The 12,645-nt window shown below is 47.3% G+C and overlaps 1 protein-coding gene across 1 annotated transcript; it reads left to right on the forward strand.

Annotated features, from left to right (window-relative positions):
• Positions 1–1,960: 1,960 nt before the first annotated feature.
• On the forward strand, positions 1,961–4,224 carry MFSD6L (major facilitator superfamily domain containing 6 like). The gene has a single exon (XM_013953169.2). It carries the CDS (start codon positions 1,973–1,975, stop codon positions 3,734–3,736), a length of 1,764 nt encoding a protein of 587 aa, XP_013808623.2. The 5' UTR covers positions 1,961–1,972; the 3' UTR covers positions 3,737–4,224.
• Positions 4,225–12,645: the final 8,421 nt, after the last annotated feature.

The following is a 12,645-nucleotide window of genomic DNA, read 5'->3' on the forward strand; positions in this document are numbered from 1 at the left end:
TGCACTTGGTGTGATCTGCAGAACAGACAGGGAGCCCTTGGGGCTAGAAAATGCTGCACTGAAGCAGGACTACAAACACATCGTGCAACACACAGTATTGTAAATAAAGAGCCTGGGCCGGGAGAAGAGTATTCTCCATCATGAACGACAATTTGGGGGATCTGCCTGCACCTCTTGGTGCAGGTACTGAATTCAGGGGGAACAGAAATTTGTGGGTCTCTCTTCAGTGCATTTCTTCGTGTCCTGCACACTGTGCCAGGCCTCCCAGAGAAGGAGAGAGCAGAGCAAAGGTGCTAGCACTGCCCAGGGGCCAGGGGAAAGGGTTCTGCATGCCTGGCAGAAGGGAAAGTGCTTCCTCTCTGCTTTGTGATCAGTGTGGAAGGTTTTGGTTCTCAGAATCCAGAGTGACTCTGAATTGAAAGTGATTTTTTTTCACCTATAGGTAAATGTTGTAGCAAACAATTTATCCCTTCAGGAAATGAACTGAGCTGGGATGTTCCTGCCACCACTTCAGGGCAATAAAATCCCTAATTTTGTGTGTGGGAGTGAGCGAAGCTGCTTTGCTCAGTGCTGTGATCCTTCCTTTCCTCTGTGCCTACAGAAGCAAACGAAGCTACGGCTGATTGATGTGAGAGGACAGTGGATCCTTTTTGCAGCTGTCCTCTGCCTGTGCCCTTCCCTAAAGCCAGTGCAAAATCCCTGAGGTGCCCCAGCTCCCGAAGAGCCCACTGCCGTTACCCATGAGGGCAGTGCCGTGGATCCTCTCCCGCGGCAGCCTGAGCCTTGCTTTCACCCCAAGGTCAGACAATTTCTTCTGCTCCAGGATGCAGAAAAAAATAAATAAGGATTAAAAGCAAATATGAATCTGGACATGAAGAGTTAATTCGAAAATCAAATTAACCAGTCTCCCCACAGACCTGTTCAGCTAGCAGGGCAAACTGCGCTATTACAGGGCTGGCTGATACACGGCTCACGGAGGCGTCTCTCCTTCAAGAGCAAATATTGGGGTTACTGGTTATATGGTAAACACTGGTATCAGAGCACTGCCTGCATGCCGGGGCCGGCAGGCACCAGGGCTGCACTGCTGAGCCTCCGCGTGTGAAGGGGTCGCGGCGCCCCGAGGACCCACTGCCTGGGGGGCGTGGGGCACTGGCGGCAGGTTCCTGCCTCGGGATGGGGAGGCAGAGGAGGCCACATGGCCCTGGCCATGCGCCCGTCCCCTTGGGATGGCCGGAGTTGCGGTGCCCCGAGGGGTGGCAAGATGATGGTGCAAGCGCCCTGCTGCCTGGGGAGCCAGGCTGGCTGGGGGGGCCACGGTGTGGATGCCGGGGGGAGGAGATCATAGTGTGGAGGCCTGGGATGAGGAAGCAGTGGAGGCTGAGATGAGAAGACTGCATTGGGTAGGCTCAGTGAGGAAGCTGCGGTGAGAAGACCATGTTGTGGAGGCCACGATGGGGCAGCTGGGATGAGGAGACTGTGGGGGGCAGCCGGGATGGGGGGACGGTGGAGCAGAGGCTGTGGCAAGGGGGCCAGAGCGAGGAGGGTGCGCTGCAGAGGTTGGGCTGGGAAGCAGGCTACAGCGAGCAGAGCGCGGCGGGGAGGCCGTGGGGAGCAGGGCACCACGGGGAGGCCGTGCTGAGGAGACCGCGCTGAGGGGGCACCATGGGGAGACGAGGTGAGGAGGCCGGGCTGAGGAGGCCGGGCTGAGGAGGCCGGGCTGAGGAGGCCGGGCTGAGGAGGCCGGGCGGCGCTGCCGTTGCCCCGCCCCCGCCGTCTCCTAGCAACCGCGCGGCCCTCCCGCCCCGCCCCGCCCCGCCCCTCCCCTCCCGCCCGGGCGGCGGGGCCGGGGCCGGCGGCGGCGGCGGGGGAGGCGGGGGAGGCGGCGCCGCGCAGGTGCCCGGGGCAGCGCGGGGCTCCCGGCGCGGCGCGGCCCGACCCGAGGAGGCGGCGGGCGGCGCGGCGCGGCGCGGCGATGGGGCCGAGCCGGCAGTGGGACGTCCGCGGAGCCCTGGCGGCGTCCGGCCTCTTCCGCTTTCTGCACAGCGCGGCGGGCGGCTGCGCGGCGCCGTTCCTCACGCTGTACCTGCGCCACCTGGGGCTGCCGGCCGCGCTCGTGGGCGTCGTCGTGGGGGTGAAGCACCTGGTCGGCGCCGCCTGGGCTCCGCTGGGCTCCTGCTACGCGAAGAGGCACCGCAGGAGGAGGGCGCTGGTGGCCGGCGCCCTGCTCTGCTCGGCGGCGGCGGGCCTGCTGCTCACGCTCGTGCCCCCCGCGACGCCGGTCACGGCGCAGCGGCTCTGCGGCGGCAGCGCGGGCGGCCGCGGGGCCGCGAACACCAGCGCGGGCACCGCCGCCAGCGCGACGCCTCGGGAAGCGGCAAGAGCGACCGGGGCGACGCGCGCAAGGCCGACGCCGGCGGGGTCGGCCCGCCACGGAGCAGGCCTTGCGCCCTACGGACCCTTGCTCCCTGGGCTCGAGAAGGAAACGAGCAGTCCGCCTGCTCTTGTGGTGGATCTTGCTGATGGTGCTGAAAAAAGCCTTCCCGTTAGTGAAAACAGTAAGTTCCCTTCGTTTCAAACCCATCTTCCTACTGTTGGAGGTGCTTATGTCTCCAAAAACCTTTCGGGTCGCTGGAAAGAGGCTCAAGATGTCAGCTTTGAGATAGTGCAAAACACCATCTTTCACAACAGAGAGCACCAGATTTTTTTAATGGTGCTGGGTGCTGTCGTGCTTTGGGAGCTGTCGGCTTCCCCTCTTGAACGGACAGTCGATGAGAGTCTCTATGAATATCTTGACTTCGTCGATGCGACTGACAGGTATGGAAAGCTGTGGATTTGGGGTTACTTGGGTGCATCCGGAGGAGCCTGCAGCATCGCCGTATTTGTGGATCAGCTGAGTTGCTTCCTCAGCAGTAACGTCTCGCGCCTCACCGTCCATTTCTATGGGTATGCTCTCCTGATAACGCTGTCGTTGCTTGCCAGCGTCTTTCTTCCGACCCACTTTCCCAAGAAAACCAAGCATACGAACAAAACTGCCAAAGCCCTGAACCTTATAGGCGGTGATGGCCGAGCAATCCTCTCTGCCGTGACCGTCTTCCTCACTGGCGCGGCTGGGTCCACAGTGCAGAACTTTCTCTTCTGGCAGATGCAGGACCAAGGCAGCGGTGAGACGTACATGGGGCTCGCCGTGGCTGTTGGGCTAATTGCTGAACTTGTGCTTTATTTCTTCAAAAGCAAGTTGCTGAGGACTCTCTCAAGCAGTGGCGTTGTCGCGCTGAGCCTCGGCTGCCTGGCAGCACAGCTCCTGTACTACTCGTTCCTGTGGAATGCATGGTCGGTTCTCCCTATCCAGGTTTTGTCTGCCTTTAGTAATGGTGCTCTGTGGTGGGCCGTTAACCTGACAGTCGATGAGGTCGCCACTCCCGGCATGGAGAGATCCCTGCACGCTCTCCTCCGAGGCCTCTCGCACGGCGGAGGAGCAGGCCTGGGGAGCTTGGCAGGGGGATTCGTGGTGGCGACCTTCGGCCTGGCGGTTTTGTACAGGGCGTGCTGCGTGTGCCTGGCACTCTGGCTGTGCCTGTTCTTGATTGTCCAGTCCAAGTTGCCTCGGCAGAAAAAAATTAACTATTCTCGTCTCCTGGCTGCTGATTCCAGCGATGCGAGTGACTCTGATGAGGAGAAAGAAAGGGACTGGCTGGTAAAAGCTATGAAAGATGACAGCTTTAGTAGGAATTGGTAACAACAGCATGGGGTCAACTATTATCTACTTGAACATGTGGGGTGAGAGGTGATGGGATATGATGATGATGCCCAGAAATTACCATTAATTCTAAAGTGCTAAATATATACAGTGTATATCTGTAAGGAAAGATGTTTATAAAAATATTTTATAAATCTTTTATTTTCTTAAGATTAATTTATAGTCTTCTTATAGTAAGTCTTACTTTTTAACTTAATGATTTGGCTTCCAAAATCATAACAGGGTATTTTCAGGTATGCGTTTGCTGAAATGAATGTAGTTAACGCTTTAGTCAAAAAGGAAGCTTGAATTCTTGCACCTCGGAGCTGATCCTGAGAAAGCTGTACTCTGTACTTTAACACAATTAAATGAAAAGCATTTTAATGCTAATAACGCACGAACTTTTGCAAGGTGTTATTACTGTGAATATCTGTGAACTCATTTCACTGAATAAGGAATGTAAATAAAAAGGAAAGGTTCTTTTGCTCTGCTTTGATTTGTAAAATTTGTCTTTGCTATAGACTGAACTTCTCGTATTTTTGTTTTTAAGTGTGCTTCTGCATCAGTGTCTATTGGAAAAAAACTACTCTGCTTACAGTTGATGCCTGTTGGCTGTCCGAGTTAACAGAGCACCCCGTGGACTTCCTGGTATTTAAGTAAGGTGGCACCTGGACATTCAGGGTAACCAGGAAGCAGTACGGCCTCTTGATTTGAATAACTGCTGTGGGCTGGGAATTAGTGTAGGTAATTATGCAGTGAGGTTTCTGAAGGAACTCGCCATTGGTTGCGCAGGTCCAGCTGAAGCTGGTGATCTTACTGATGTTATTAAGTCAGTGCAGCCAAAGCGCAGCCCTCTTGTCGGATTGCCCGATGAGGACTACATCTGTGGTTTTCCAGGACCTGCTAAGTGCAGAATGCTCCTCAAGCTGTCTTATCTGTCCACTTAACCTCGAAAGCATACAGATTTCGACACCTCTTTCTTCAGTAGGTAGGACTTGCTTACAAAGTAAACATTGTTTGTCTGATCTCATTAAGAAATCCATGTCAGACCTTAAATGTGGGTGGAGGGGACCTTTATCGTCCTTTTGACTGTTATCAAAAGCTGTTGTTAGCTTATTATGTACTTCCTTTGCAAAGGGACTATATTGTTCCTTTGCAGAGGAATAGATTTTTATTAACATTTTCCTAAAGCTTTGCAAGACATGAGAAGGGCAGCTGCAAAAATATAGATAGAATATTTGTTTCAATTAATATTTAAGAGAAGGGCTCATAAAATGACCATATGTAGTATGCAGGTAGCGTTGCAGTCTCTCACCCCACTGCTTCCTGGAGCTCAGCAGAAAGTGACTGGAGGTAGCAGACAAGGAAGAGCAATGCTGTTAAAGGTAATTTGTTTCTCTGTATGCATTGATTACAGATTATTTGCATGTCAAATGCTTTCAGCCTAATTAGCGCTCTGTTTTTCTGATACAAATCCGCTATGCCATGCAGAATACTCTATTAGATTTACCCTGTAGATAGAATTGTCTTAGTGCCAAGAATAGGTGGAACTTTTTATTAAGATGTTACCTTCTTACAGGAATTCAAACTAAAGTTGAGAACAATTTGAGTTTCAAGAATTTATCCCAGCCTTATTATCACACAATACTTCAGCAACTCTAATTACTTATTAACAGAGTATCTGACTTCAGTCTTGAGTAAAATAACTGCAAGTACCATATCTTAGAGCCACACAGACTTTTGAGAGATGAATGCTGCAGAAATAGCTGTGATGGTTTGAGGTGTTACTGCGCCAGTTAAATGGACTATAGGTGCTTGCTTTATCTGCTCGAATGCAAAATTATCTGGTTTAGTTCAGGTTTAGCAAAGGGAAACCTTGAAAAGAAAAGTAGTTGCCCAATCTGTCCTGTGGTAGAGAGGTGGTAACAGCAGCCCAACAGCAGCAATATCTTGAATCCTCAGAGCCACAGACCTTTAGGTATGTTCAGCCACTACAACTGCGAGCAGGGAGCATTTCAGGTATGGCCCAAAGCTTGCTCAAGTGTAGCAATTTTGCATATTAAGATTATCTGTATGTTCTTTTTTTTAATCCAATTAAAAAATTTTGTCCTGATTCAGGAAAGAAACACATTTGTACAGTTTGGAAAAAAAAAAAAGTTCTGAATTGCAAACAGTTACAGAAGGGCTTATTTGCTAAAGAAATTGCACAAAATTAATTACTACATTTTCTACTTAGGTTTATGTGGTTTGGTTGTGTGGACTCTACAACATTTGTGACTCAGTTTCTTCCTCGTGTTCAGAGACCCTGTCAGCTAAAAGGTTCAGGAGGTGGGCTTAAATTGTCCTATGTAAGACTTCTTTGTTCTGAACATAGCTTCGCTATTCTTCAGGCATAAGAACTTGCCAAGGCATTTATTGCCATTGAGAATAAAATGTAACCCAGAAGAACCAAACTGCCTTTGGGGAAAGCAGGCTCACTTACAGCCATTTGCCTCTTTCCTGCTGAATTTTATTTCAGTGATGGATGTGTTACTCAACGACATCAGCAATTATTTTTGGATTCCTGGATAACTATTTGCCAAAACTTAGTATTAACACTTCTTTTTCTTGAAGCTTTTAATCTTTAACAGGAGTTGTGCAGTGAAAAGTGATTGTAAAATCACATAAGATTTTACTCTTTGCCTGTTTCACAGTGAACCTTAAACACATTTCAGATGCTTATAGGCAGAAACACCTTTTTGTCTTGCACCTTGGTATCAGTTCATGATCTAAGCTGAGCTGTGTTGCTCTCCTCTGAATTCAGTTTGATTTAAGCGAACTTGGGAGGCAAACTCTAATTAGAGTGTTGAGGAACTTGTTCTAAACAATGACAAATCTTTGTAGCTCTTACAGATCTATGCACAGTTTAAACTGTATGCATGTGTTTTGTGAGATGTTTCAAATGATCTAAGTAAATCAGTTTTAGTAGATGAGACATCATTCACCAAAATTGATAAAGTCCACTTATATATGGTCACTTTGCTTATAGTAAAACATCTTTTAAGCCTTGCAGGTGGTTACGTTTACTGGTTCAGCTGAACTGGAATCTTAGTAACTAATTGCATCAAACACCTTATCTTGCTTTTTTTACTTTTGTTCTTAAATTATAAGGAAGCTACTAAAATCCCAGATTATAACTGCATGTGTTTCCTTAGATCCTATCTGTGTGCACCTCACATCTGCGATTGATTTAAATAGGATGACTCTTTTAGAATATGAAATTAGGTAAAGCTCAGACGTGCACTGATCTATAAATGTTGATTTTTTTTCTTGTGTGTCTGATTAGAATAGCAAGATCATCTAAAGTGTTCTCAAAAGGTTTCTGTAATTCAGCAAGCTTTCACAGCTTTTTTTTGTTTGTAGACTGTAGTGAAATATGACCAAATAAATTTACAGAGAGGTTTTTGTGTTTCTGTAATAAGTCTTTTCTCACACTTGTAGCAAGCAGATATCTTATGGTCCATTTAAACCCCGTTTATCTGTAGTTTCACAAGAACAAGAGAGATGATGTTTTTGACAGCAGTAGAGTACTTTGCATGTTCTGAATCTTAAAAGCTAGAGCTCTTGAAGTGTCTTCTCTTCCATGGTGGAGCATAATGTCACTAAGGCATGATCTATGCTATCTTAAGTGCTGCTTCGGACTTTGTATAGTTATCACTACAAATCTCCATATTATCTACTAGTAAAAATGTTTCTGTCTCTTTTTGTCCATCTTTAAAATACACACAAGGTTTTACCAATCAGATTTGAACTCATAGATGTTAAGATTACTTTGTGACTCTGAAATTCTGTGCCTTCAGAAAATGGGTACCATATATACTTTTAATGGTGTTGAGTAGCTCCTGACCATTACTAAGGTGAGTGCTAAGTAGAACTAATGCAGAAATGAAAAAAATAGATGTGTCTATCTTGCAAGAGCTTGATGCTCTTTAAAACTTGAAATTAGATTAAAATTTGAAATTAGCTTGGCATCTATATCACTACGTTTCTCAAGAGGGAACTAATGTAAAAGAATCTTTGCTCCAGCTCTGCTAATTTAGATGGTACATTTTCAGGGAACAGATAGACTTTTTTTCTACATGGTTCTCTGAGGCCACTGATTTTGCTGTAATACAAATAACTTTTCTGGCCAAAGGCAATTTCCTACTTCAAATTAGGTAGATTGCTACTGCAAAACTATGAGCCGAAACACAGAGGTTAGTATCAGGCAACTTAAAAATTAACCTTTGTTTCACTGTAATATTTAAAAATCTTGCCAGAAGAAATAAAGCAACAGAAAACAGTGTAAATATTTCACGATGACTTTACCAATACAGCAGACGGGGAAGCTGTTAGTACAGCTGTATTTTTTTGAAACTTGAAAGACATTCTCATCCCTAATGAGGCTGAAAGGTCAAAATTATGGAGATAATTACAAGACTGAAAAAAGTAGGTTTGTGTTAACACAGATAGATTTTTATTTGTTGTCAGCAAAAGGAATTTTTGAGCCAGAAAACACAATCACATGTTAAAATAATTTTAATTTTCAAATGGGAATTGAGAAATGTGATTCTGAATTTTTGATAAATCCTAAGGACAAGAAACTTATTTAATAACTCCAAACCAGTTCTACTGATAAAATATATATGTTTCTCTGCAGGAATAGGCATTCAGTTTCTTGGGACCAAACTGAGAAAATCTTACCTTGCCAAGTGATAAATTGATATACCAGGCTTCCTCTTATCGTCAAGATGTGACTAATTGAGCTGGCACTGAATGCCCCTATTAGCATCACCTGGGAAGTATTTTTGAAGACTTTGATTTTTGTTGTATGTGCCTTAGAGGTATATGTGTTTTCTGCTGTTATCTACTCAAATCGTTTCTTTAAAGATCTCCAAATGACCCTGTCTGTCTTAATGCTCTCCAAGCTGCAGTTTAGTTTTCTTTGTATTTGTCAGGACCTTTCAAGTACCAGAGAGATTGTATTATTGTTTTTTGATACTGGATAATGTTCTTTTTGCAAGTTTAGAATGTATGTGCACTTTCTATTATGTGCAAGGGAATATTGGTGCTTTTAAGAAATATTCTTCTTGTACCCTGAAATGTTTTTATTAGTGACTCTCATGTAGACTAATGTGAAAAGACCCATTAAAATTTTTTAGCCTTGGATTCTCGGATTTGGCGTATAGCTGGGTGAAGGAAAAACCACAGACTTTACCTGTGAATTAGTTTGCATAGGGCATGCTGACTGGTATCAGTCATAGCATATGATATACCAGATTTGTGTTCACTTCTGCAAAATGGATTTTTATGTAATGATGACATTAAGTATGGCAGACCAAACAGCATGCGTTAATTGGATTGTAACCCGTGTGTGTGACAACTGTTAAATTCAATCCCAGATTTTTGTAAGAATAAAGCAAGTATATAGAATGTGTTAAATTTAGATTGCAGCCCACAGCAGATCTAGCTACTCATGATGAAAGTAAGCCTGCATAGTATTCAACTGAAGAACTGATTAAAATATTTACAGTTTCATTTTCTCTGCACAACCAAAACAAGGTGAGTCACCTGAGAGCTGAGTTCATAATTACATTGATGGTGGATGCTCATCATTTAATGAGCTGAGTAACAAGTGGTGGCCTATTCTTACCTTTCACTCAAATACTTAAAACAACAAAAATAAGAAATGATCAAGTGGCTGCATATGCACAGGAAACACCATTCCTCTCTTGGCTCAGGTTTGTGTCTGTCAGTAAGTGGGAGCCTAAGAGTTAAAAATTACAGTGCAACTGGAGTACATGGCCTGGAAACCATGAGGCATTCCTGAGCAATTCACTCAAATAATGAAACTTTGTATTTTTTAAAAAATGCTCTTTCGGCTCTGACAGCATTTACAGCACGGGTTAGTGGCCTTGTGGTTTTGTGTTGCTCTTGTCCAAGAAGTGGTTCTGCATTTTCAAATGATTGCTGTGATGCTGCTGCAGCTGCTCACAGTTCATGTTCTTGGAGATACTGCTGCTGCATTTCTAATGCAGATCAACATCTCCTGCATCCTTTGTCTTGCATAGACTCTTATTTTTTGTTTCCTTTTTTTGTTACTGAAAAGCTTATATGCAATAGTTCTGAATTCAACAACGAATAAACCTCTGTCTCCTTTGAAAGTGTTCTGTTTTAAAATATTGGACTGAATCAAGACTGAACAGCTTTTTCTGATTTTTGGAGATGGGAATTCCAGGATTTTGCTTATATTTATGCCAGTAGCAGGAAGGGCATTTTATATGGATTATGCTGGAACCTGTTTCATTGAGAAGGGTGGCAGTCAGATGCACAGGAAAATGCTGCAAGATACCCGCAGCAGATAAAAAGTATGGGTTTGAGCCATCACACTTGGGATATTCCTATGCAAAGAATGTTCCTTTGGACCCATCCTTTATGTTGTCGTACCTCTATTTTGCTCACTGCCAGCTCATTTTATTGCATACTTTGGTATCGGCTTCTAGAAATCTTCCTGTAAACCAGGCTAATGGAGATGGGTAGGTTGCATCAGCAGCTGTAGGATCAGAGACCAGAATCTAGCAGCTGCTCCGCTGCACCAGTGCCTCACCACGGAGCTGCAATCGTGCTTCGTGCTCCCTGGCTTTGTGAGTTTGTGTGGTGTTTTCCAAAATGTGATGGAGGATGTCTCTCCCTGAGCCTTGGGGAGTGTAGTAAAGTCTTTTACTTTACTTTTTACTTTTATCGCCTTTTGGAAGGCAATATTTCCCTGAGCCCAGTCCCACCTCTCATCTTAGACTAGTGCTGTTGTACAGAAACTGTGGGGACATCGGTGCCACTCCCAGGCATGTCCTGAAAGATAAACATATCCCCTCTGTGCTTTTTAGGAAGAAAGTGTTGAAGTGTGTGCCTTCAAGAGAAGATATCAGATTAAAAGTCCTAAAACCCTGAGAGCGGTAGGATTTAAACTGCATGGCCTGTCCCCACCTTCTCTGTATTGGATTGCTCAGGCAAGCCTTGGAGACAGCACGACCTCCCCTCACTGTTTCCAGCAGGAGTGTCCAGCTTACGTCATTGCCTGGATGAGAGGTTGTGTGGGTGCTGCTGAGGTGTTACCAACAAACACACCTTCCAACTTCTGAAAAATGTATATTTGTGACCAAACTTGCTGCTATTTTCCTGTAGAGGAGTTACCTCTGATGGAAACTGCAGCTGCCCTGGGTATCTAGCTCTGTCTTTCTGGGGGCCCATTTGCTTGCTGCAACCTGTGCTCCATGGTCACGTCCCTCACCCCACAGCGCTCCCAGTGTCCCACCCAGCCTTTGCAAAGCCTTCTCATTTTTATTCACAGGAATGCAACCAGCCCAGGTGCTAGAGGTTAAAACGACACATGTATGCATTCTCTGGAGCCAGCTCTCTGAACGGTTTAGAAAATGCAACTTCTGCCCTAGGTGTCTGCCAGCATTGGAATAAGAGGATGCTCTCTCTAACTTTTGTCTCCAGGTGTCCTGTAGGACATGTCACATATTCTAACATCATCATCTGGTGTGATAGACAGGGAGAGTTTTATTTTTTATTCTACAATAAAATTATATGCCCTCTGCATAGCAGAGGGCTGGGCGTTGAAGATACAACAAAGATCTCGGTGTTGGGGTTATAGTGCCCATAGCTGGACTGGACTCTCCCTCCGATGAGTTTTCCCATGGGTGGTCGCACAGGCGACCTTCAGTCCAAGACAAAGCGCACAAGCTGAATGTTTGGGCTGGGGCTGGCTGCGACCCTGTGGGCAGATCTTGAGGTGAGCAAGGGACTGGGGGCACTGGCAGGAGAGGAGAGTTAAGGCCATGCTGAATATTGCCTTCTTGTCATTGCCTTCACTTGGAATGAGTTTAATTTTATTTAATTGGGGACAGTCTCCTGGTGCTGTTCCGGAGCTCTTTTGGAGCTGTGTTCCTCAGAAACAGGAGCAAGTGTATGGCCAGCATCCTCTTGCTGGGGCATGTCCCCAGGAGGGGCTGCTTCACAGTTTGTTTTGAAGATGGGAAACAGTGAAATGGGCCCTTATGGGCACACGCAAAGGATGAATTAGGTGGAATTGGACTGTTTTCGTGCTAATGCTGTTGAAGATCATGACTTGGAAAAGACTGAGGTTTTTTTGAAGAGGGGTAGAAATGGGCCATGGACAGACCTCTTGTTGTTTCCAGGATCAGCCAAGACAGCATCTCCATGCTTAGCTGAGGCTCACACAAGCATTGTGTCCCAAAATTACAGCGCTGCATAGCTTCTGCTACCACCCGAGCAGGAGATGGGCTCAGCAAGGTGCTGCTGCTGGGAGAAGCCAGGCTGCCCTCCTTCCCGGCTTTGGCAGCGGGAAGCCCAAGCCGGGGACCTGGAACAGGAACCTGCAGAGCCATGGAGGTGCGAAGGCCGCGGGCTGCGTTAACAGGGACCAACACACGGTTCCCAAGCAAAGGAGGCGTAAACCGGCTTAAGCCACATGCTGTGGCTGGTGTCACCCCAGGATGGTGGGGAGGAAAGGCCGTGGGCTGCAGAGAGACGTTGCACCCCACAGTGCAAGCGCCCGCCGCAGCGTGTCACACCATGCACTTGGCAGGTTGCTCGTCGGCCAGAAACAGAGAAGTGGGGCCGGTCTCGGTGGGCGACGGGGCACGGCGGGGCTGGGGGCAGAGGGGCACGGCGGGGCTGGGGGCAGCGGGGTCGGGTGGGCAGGGAGCAGCGGGGCGGGAGCAGCGGGGCCGGGGGGCGGCGGGGGCAGCGGCTCCGGCGCGGCGGGCGGGCGGCGGGCGGCAGGGGGCGCGGCAGCGGCGGCAGCGGCGGCAGCGGCGGCAGAGCGCGGGCGCCCCCCGCCCCGCCCCGCCCGGCTCCTCTCTGCT

This window comes from Apteryx mantelli, chromosome 19, assembly GCF_036417845.1.
Source record: "Apteryx mantelli isolate bAptMan1 chromosome 19, bAptMan1.hap1, whole genome shotgun sequence".
Lineage (NCBI taxonomy): Eukaryota > Metazoa > Chordata > Aves > Apterygiformes > Apterygidae > Apteryx > Apteryx mantelli.

Coding starts and splice junctions, on each gene's coding strand:
- MFSD6L (XM_013953169.2), top strand. CDS start 1,973: ATGGGGCCGAGCCGGCAGTGGGACGTCCGCGGAGCCCTGGCGGCGTCC.